This window comes from Setaria italica, chromosome V (assembly GCF_000263155.2).
Source record: "Setaria italica strain Yugu1 chromosome V, Setaria_italica_v2.0, whole genome shotgun sequence".
NCBI classification, from domain to species: Eukaryota; Viridiplantae; Streptophyta; class Magnoliopsida; order Poales; family Poaceae; genus Setaria; species Setaria italica.
This window is the reverse complement of record NC_028454.1, coordinates 30,681,099-30,689,407: the sequence shown is the minus strand read 5'-3', so window position 1 is coordinate 30,689,407 and position 8,309 is coordinate 30,681,099. Positions and strand designations below refer to the sequence as shown.

The 8,309-nt window shown below is 43.6% G+C and overlaps 1 protein-coding gene across 1 annotated transcript; it reads left to right on the top strand.

The window, feature by feature from the left end:
* The first annotated feature begins 1,305 nt into the window (after positions 1 to 1,305).
* LOC101757319 (potassium channel AKT1) lies at positions 1,306 to 7,231 on the top strand. Its single transcript, XM_004969254.3, has 11 exons — positions 1,306 to 1,767; positions 2,901 to 3,266; positions 3,399 to 3,456; positions 3,547 to 3,864; positions 3,967 to 4,212; positions 4,310 to 4,408; positions 4,542 to 4,574; positions 4,659 to 4,844; positions 5,234 to 5,431; positions 5,519 to 5,594; positions 5,827 to 7,231. The coding sequence occupies exons 1-11, from the start codon at positions 1,580 to 1,582 to the stop codon at positions 6,714 to 6,716; spliced, it is 2,658 nt and encodes an 885-aa protein (XP_004969311.1). The 5' UTR covers positions 1,306 to 1,579; the 3' UTR covers positions 6,717 to 7,231.
* Positions 7,232 to 8,309: the final 1,078 nt, after the last annotated feature.

Below are 8,309 nucleotides of genomic sequence, written 5' to 3'. Positions count from 1 at the left end.
TTTGACCTCCTTTCTATGCTACATCATATTGCTATCGCTTTCCAGCTACATTACTAAACTTGAACTCAAACTTTCTCGTCAACTCTTCCTGTGCTTTCGTTATTTCTCAATGTGTACATCACATTGTTTTAAGTTCAGGATAGTACGCAAAGTTGACATGATATAATTTCAGTTTAGCCATGACTAAAGATTTTGGCTTAGGCAAGTTTTTTTAAGCAAAAACAGAATGCTAAGAATGCATCTGAAATAATTAAATAAATAAGAGAATACATACCATGAGTCCTCTTTGCGCGCACAAACTTTTCCACAAAATGATGCTCAAAATATTTTTCCAAGTACTCCAATGAACATTTCAAGTAGATCAAGCCATATTTATAAAGGAGGGAAGCAATCACCGGCTTTAGCCCTCAAGGCACCCCAGAGATCCTTATGCATGGCATGCAAAGACGCTTCATACCTATAGTGGAGGAAGGGATAGATACACTTTTCCTAGATATTCCATACATATGGACAATGTAAGTAGTAGCGTCATGAATTTTGGCTCGTGGATTGCATCATGCACGCCTTCAGCCGTGGAGTTTTATGAGACGTGTGTACAAGATGACGGTGGTTTTAAGCTACATGTACAATGTAAGCGGTAGCGTCGCCGTCACGAACTTTGTCTCATGGAATATATCATGTGTGCGTTCGCTGTAGAGTTTTATGAGACGTGTACAAGATGGTGGTGGTGTTAAGCTACACATCATGGATTCTATCTCGTGGATTGCATCACGTGTGCCAGCCTTCGACCATAGACGTTTATGAGTTGTGCTTGTGTGTATAAGATGGTGGTGGTGTTAAGCTACACGTGCTTCTTGGACTTACTACGTTATCTCGCAATCAATAATAAAATAATTTTGGCTGATTATGTATTCATGTTGTCGAAAAATCTTTTGAGAATTTTGTTGCTCGCCAAACGGTTGGCGCACCCAGCCGAAACTATGGATGGTATTGGTTAGACACTATTGGTATCTCTATCTCCTATTCTCCTCTTTGCCCAGCCCTGCTGCCACTGCCACCCGTACGCGTCATTACCAAACCGAGCTAGGCAGCCAGGCCCGCCCGCGGCCGCCCGGAAAACGATCCATCGGTTCATCGGGCCGCGCCGCGCCGCTCCCACGGGAAAACGCCGCGTTTCCGCCCTGCGCGCGCGGGCAGGAGGGGGCAAGGGCCAAAAGCCCTCCCCGTCACCATCGCGAGCCGGCGAGCCGACCCCCACCTCCCTCCCAAACCGCTCCATAAAACGGCGCCGAGCGCGCGCTCGCTCCCACATCCCAACTCCCCCAGCCAAGCCCCAGGTGCCCAACCGGCTCCAGCTCTCTCCTCCCCTGCCCCCCTTCTCACCCGCGGCGCCGCCGCCCGCGCGTCGTCCCCGCTGCCCGAGAGCCGAGAATAGATAGGACACGAGGAAAAAATTGACTAGCCGACTAGGGAACCCGATCCGCGATCAATTTACACGCGCACTGCCAGGTCAGATTTGGTGGTCAGGGGGGGTTATCCCGCCTCCGCTGCCGCCGCCGCCGCCGAGCGGCAGGGGCCAATGGCGGGGTGGGGGTCGTCCAGGGTGGCGGCGTGCGGGCCGTGGGGCGGGGCGATGGAGAGAGAGCTGTCGCGGGACGGCAGCCACTACAGCATCTCTAGCGGCATCCTGCCGTCGCTCGGCGCGCGGAGCAACCGAAGCATCAAGCTCAGGCCCTTCATCGTCTCGCCCTACGACCGCCGATACAGGTTCGCCGCCTCCTCATCGTTATCGGTTCCGAATTTACGATTCCGCGCTGCGTGTCTCGTACTCTGCCATCTCGTCATCCCTTCTCTCGGTAATCTGCACCTGCGCTGGTTTGGTCTGTGTTGCATTGTTTGCTTCTGGCTCGCCAACGGCTTGCTCTGGCAGCCTCGATTTTTGGTGATGGTCGGCGAAGAGTTGCTTGTCTGTAATTCTGGGTGGAGAAAGCCGACGGGTTTTCTCTTATGCAGAATTCCAATTGCTGCTCTTGTTTTCATGAATTACTGAATTAGTAGGGTGGCTTCCTAATTTTGGCCACCCTTTTGTTCTTTATATATCCTCTATTGCTTATACCTGTGCACTGCCCTTTTTCTCTTAACCTTTTTGTCACTAATTCTATTGGGTGCTTATATTTTGCTGAATAGAAAATGATTTTGATTTTTAAAGTGATTTCTTGGTTTCACTTGGACCGAATAATTGCTTTCCTATTGCAAGTCAATAATTGATTATTCTATGTTTTGCTTTTTATGGTACTCGAATTTTTGATTTGATTTTGTTTACTCTGGACGGCTTAGGTTGTTGGTGTCTCCTTTAATTTTTCTTTTTTAGTTCACAAGAGAGACAAGAAAGGCATGATCTCGATGGTGACGTCTCTGCATTTCTTGTACTCACGTTTTACGCTTCTTTATGTAACGATTCGTTGTCAAAAGTGCTCAGTCACGGGATTCGGGTGGAAAACCTTTTTGAATCGTTTTGGAATTAGCGAGTTGTTTGGTGGTATTTCCATGTGTTCCCAGGATAACTTCTGATTTTATCATTGTTTTCAACTCTTCTTTTTTCCTATGTGCTCGTTAGTTTACTTTTCCAAATTAGCAAAGGTTATGTATTCTATTTTTTTACATAATTTAGTTGCTATTGTAATGATGTTATGGACTATTGGAACTCTAATTGAATGATTGAACAGTTTTTCTTTAGAGTTCCTTTTTCAAAGATAATTATATAAAGTCTGCAGCAATGTTAAACAAATCTATTACAATGCTTTCCCTGTGAGCAGGACAATTTGGTGGTAGAAAATAAGGCGGTTTAGTTACAACAAAGGAAGAAGAAATTCTGATATGCAGTTGTTAATTCTATGCAGATGCTGGGAGACTTTTCTCATAATTCTCGTTGTCTACTCTGCATGGGTTTCCCCATTTGAGTTTGGCTTCATTAGAAAACCAACAGGAGGCCTAGCTATAGTGGACAATGTTGTGAACGCGATCTTCGCAGTGGACATCATCCTGACCTTCTTTGTAGCTTACTTGGATAGACTGACATACTTGCTTGAAGATGATCCAAAGAAGATAGCTTGGCGGTACGCTACCACTTGGTTTGTTCTTGACGTCGCCTCCACCATCCCAACAGAACTTGCTCGGAAGATACTACCTCCAAACCTGAGGTCGTATGGCTTTTTCAACATGCTTCGTCTATGGCGTCTTCGTAGGGTCAGCTCTCTCTTTGCTAGGTATGTTAACGATGGTGCATATGCATATGGGAATCTAATGCTCTATGTTTTTCATGGATAGTGTCATTATACCATGTTTTTGTCTTTCTAGTGAGAAAAATAACGTCTTCATCTATGCTTTTCTACTTGCAGGTTGGAGAAGGATAGACACTTCAATTATTTCTGGGTTCGATGTGCAAAGCTCATATGTGTAAGTAATCAGAACATTTGAGAGTCTCCTGTAAATCCTAGTATTACTGACAGATGAGGAATGACTATCCGCTTACTTTTGATCTTGTAGGTTACACTTTTTGCAGTCCACTGTTCGGCATGCTTCTACTATCTTCTTGCTGATAGGTATCCTGACCCATCGGATACGTGGATTGGCAATTCGATGCCAGATTTTCATCACCGTAGCTTGTGGATTCGCTATGTTACATCAATGTATTGGTCAATCACTACTCTGACCACTGTGGGTTATGGTGATCTACACGCGGAGAACACAAGGGAAATGGTATTCAACATTTTCTACATGCTATTCAACCTTGGATTGACTGCCTACTTGATCGGAAACATGACCAATCTAGTTGTCCATGGCACCAGCCGTACTCGAAAATATGTGAGTTCTTTTTTGTCAAGTATTGATTAATATCAATGTCATGTCTAACAGTCATATTAAAGTTGGATCTAATATATTTTCTCTTATGTTTTGGACTAAAAGAGAGATACAATTCAAGCAGCAACCAGCTTTGCACTAAGGAATCAGCTACCATCTCGGCTGCAAGATCAAATGATCTCACATCTTAGCTTGAAGTTCAGGACAGATTCAGAAGGTCTTCAACAGCAAGAAACCCTTGATACGCTGCCAAAGGCTATCAGATCCAGCATTTCTCAGTATCTGTTTTTTAATCTTGTCCAAAAGGTTTACTTGTTTCAAGGGGTGTCCAATGACCTTATTTTTCAACTGGTGAGGCTACTGGAATTCCAATTTATTTGTCCTTCTAAAATGTTTTGGTACTGCTTGATCATGCGCTTATCTTGTTTTGTGTGATTGCATGGGCAAGGTTTCTGAGATGAAAGCTGAATATTTTCCACCTAGGGAAGATGTGATTCTGCAGAATGAAGCACCCACTGACTTCTACATTTTAGTTACTGGCAGCGCGGTAAGAATACTTTTTTGAGAATTCTTCATTTCCTAGTTGATTTAGTTATGTAAGAAAACATAGTTTGTTCTGATATCACTAGCACTGAAACCAAGATCACATGGTCATTCTAATATGCTTGTCACTTCTGCAGGAGTTAATAGAGTTGCAAAATGGTGCAGAACAGGCAAGTCTTATGTTGCTTTGATGCTCAAGTGGAAGTGAATTTATGCATCAAATTGTTCTGAAGATAATATGCTAATACTTGCAGGTTGCTGGAGTGGCTAAGTCTGGAGATGTTGTTGGAGAAATTGGGGTTCTTTGCTACAGGCCTCAACTATTCACAGTTCGAACAAAGTCGTTATGCCAGCTTCTCCGTATGAATCGCACTGCCTTTCTCAATATTGTTCAATCCAATGTTGGAGATGGAACGATAATAATGAACAACCTTATTCAGGTACAGGAACCACATTATTCTTCGTAATTTTCTTCAATGCTGCATGTTATAGCTATATAAAAAAAATTGTAGAGTTTTGAGATAGAAAAGACCCTGGAAATCAACCCATTCAGATCAGGTGTCCGTTATTAAACCTGTCTTATATTGCTTAACAATATGTGGAATTCAATATCACATAATCGCTATACCATATATTAGCTTATGGATCATGTTACTATTGCGGCATGATTTTTCCCTTTCATGCTCCTGAGAGTAACCAAAACAACCATAATGGGAATGTACTTTTGAGAAATTATATGATCATAGAAGTACTGTGATACTATGATACCATGAGAAGTTTAAATCTAAGGAGATTCATTCTTCCTTTTCTTCCCCTACTTTTGGTGCAGTTATTAAAAGAGCAGAAAGACAACAGTGTAATGGTGGGCGTTCTGAAGGAGATTGAGAACATGCTAGCACGGGGTCATTTGGATTTGCCAATTACCCTCTGTTTTGCGGTAACTAGAGGAGATGACCTTTTGTTGCATCAACTTCTGAAGCGTGGTTTTGATCCAAATGAATCAGATAACAATGGCCATACTGCACTGGTGTGTATATCCATCGATGAATAGATGTTTGCCCACAGATTTTTGTTAAGCAAGAAATTTAACAATGTTGATTTTTATTTTCTACAGCATATAGCTGCTTCCAAAGGAAATGAGCAATGCGTCAAGCTTCTTCTAGACCATGGAGCTGATCCTAATGCTAGAGGTATGCATAAACAAACTATGATACATCTTCTACAGATAGGCCACAACAAAACAAATGTATCATTTGCAAAATTCCTCTGAAATTATTGTCAGTCTGCCACCTAGAAAACTAAATCTACTACTATAAGAATTCTTGTTTCATTCATAATAATTTTAATTTCCACATGAGTCTTAAAGTTCATGTAGATTGGACAAATCCTCATGCTGACATGCCAATAACCCTTCCATTACAGACGACCAAGGAAAAGTTCCACTGTGGGAGGCTTTGTGTGAAAAGCATGCTGCAGTAGTAGAGTTGCTAGTTGAGAATGGTGCAGATCTATCTTCTGGAGACACGGCCTTGTATGCTTGTGTTGCTGTTGAGGATAATAAGACGGAGCTGCTTAAGGACATTATCCGTTATGGTGGCGACATAAACAGATCAACGAGAGATGGAACCACTCCACTGCACCGTGCTGTCTGTGACGGAAATGTTCAGATGGTTGAACTTTTGCTGGAACATGGAGCTGACATCGATAAGCAGGACAGCAATGGCTGGAGTCCAAGAGATCTAGCTGTACAACAAGGCCACGACGACATACAGGTCCTTTTTAAGAACAAATCACGGGTAGCACCAAGTCACCGTGTCTCAAATAGCAGGGTGGCACCTATGTTGATAGGGAGGTTCAACAGTGAGCCCGCAATGCCAAACGTGGACCATGAAGATGCCGAATTATGCAGCAAAGTTGTCCCGCAGAGGCTCCTGAGAAAGAGGGTCACTTTCCAAAACTCCCTTTTTGGTGTCATTTCTTCAACCCACGCCCACCAGGACACTGGCCGTATGCTCTCGAGAGACCTTGCAGCAACAGGTGGTCCGAGTTGCCGTCACAATTCCCTCGTCAGGGTGACACTCAGCTGCCCCGAGAAGGGGGACACAGCCAGGAAGCTCGTGCTCCTACCACGGTCGATGAAGGAACTCCTCGAACTAGGCGCAAAGAAGTTTGGCTTCATGCCCACCAAGGTCCAGACGGTTGAAGGTGCTGAGATTGACGAGGTGGAGCTTATCAGAGACGGTGATCATATTGTTCTCGTCAGTGATGACTGGGTGCCAGAAGTTGCGCAAATAAGGCCTGACGAGAAGTGAGCGAACTGTGCCCTTAATGCAATTTCACAATAGAGTTAGGGCCTGTTTGGATCGTTAGTTCAAAGTAAAGTTCCTGTCACATCGAATGTTTATATACTAATTAGGAGTATTAAATATATGTTAATTATAAAATCAATTGCGTAGATGGAGGCTAATTAGCGAGAGGAATCTATCCATCTGTACAATTGGTTTTGTAATTAGTCTATTTTTAATACTTTTAATTTGTATATAAAGATTCGATGTGACATGGACTAAATTTTAGTCCGTGAAACCAAACACGCTTGCGATACAAACTGGGTGATTGGCAGTTAACGTATGAAGTTCTTCCAATTGAAGAACTAGTGGGGATGTGTATGCCCACCTTGTAAATTACCATGATAGTTTTGGTCCAGCTTGGAAAAGAAATTGTAGCCAGCTGGTCCGGTGGTCTGTAGTTACTTGCTCTCATTTCAAGAGAAAGGGATCCAGAAAAATGTAAGTAGGGTTGTCCAGTTTACCTGATTTCTTTTTCTTTTTGTCCTCGAGATCAAGCTTTCTCTAAAACCGACAAATATACATTTGAGTTGTGAATTCGTGAGATACGCCAATAATCGAAACCTGCAGGCTTTGTAAATTCAGTATCACTTGCGAAGAAATCTGAGGCCCTTGACTTGTCAAATCAACACGTTCCTTGTTATTTCAGTTCTGTGGTTGGTCCTCTTTCAGCACCACAATATTATGCACGATATGTTTTCAGAATTTCATTCTTGGATTGGGCCAGTATCATCCTGGATGGGCTAGAGAAGCCGCCCGCAAACGCATTTTGGACGAGAGAGGGCCTGTAGAGAAAAGCCCCAGCCCAATCGTTGAACTAATTGCCGGCATTAATATGACCATGCTACATTGATGAGCATGATGAGTCTGTCCATTGTCCTGTTAACATAGCTGACAACGTTCCATGTTTGCAAATTCTGATGAACAGGCCTCCAAGGAAATCGACCCGTGTGTGTAAACAGCCAACTACCAATCTGAAGCATCTCAATGCGCCACGGGAATCGCCTGTGAAGTTTCATGAACAATCTGCCAACTTCCAATCGCCGGGTGGGTGGCGCAATCAAAGAGCATTGGGGCTCCCTGTGGATCCCCAGCACAGGCCATGTGAGGCGGGGGCTCCTGATCTTCTAATTTATTTGCAGCTACACCTCTCACCTTCCACCACTCGTGCTCGTGCTCATTCAAAAGAACTGTTTGGCATTCCCTGCTGGATTAGGGAGTGGCACTGGCACATGATACGAGCCATGAAGACAGTGCAGGTTTAATTTTGCAACACCGAAAAAGGCTTCAATTATCTCAGCCATTTCAAGATGATAACAGTATCTCAAACTGAACCAGACGAGGACCGGAACACAGCAAGCATGTGCTATACAGATTCAACTTGCTCCATTGAAATCATTACATGTGACAAAAAATCAGGGGAGCTCTAGGAACCCTTGAGATTTTGGGTCAGGCTCCACTACTACTTCGCACTACATTGGCTCACACAAACACATACCAAATTACCAACTAGAGGGGCCTACTCAGTGTGGAGGACAGAAGCACAGGGAACAATTGAAA

Coding starts and splice junctions, on each gene's coding strand:
- LOC101757319 (XM_004969254.3), top strand. CDS start 1,580: ATGGCGGGGTGGGGGTCGTCCAGGGTGGCGGCGTGCGGGCCGTGGGGC. Junction 4,409..4,541: donor TTTTAGTTACTGGCAGCGCG/GTAAGAATACTT, acceptor TCACTTCTGCAG/GAGTTAATAGAGTTGCAAAA. Junction 5,595..5,826: donor AGCTGATCCTAATGCTAGAG/GTATGCATAAAC, acceptor CTTCCATTACAG/ACGACCAAGGAAAAGTTCCA.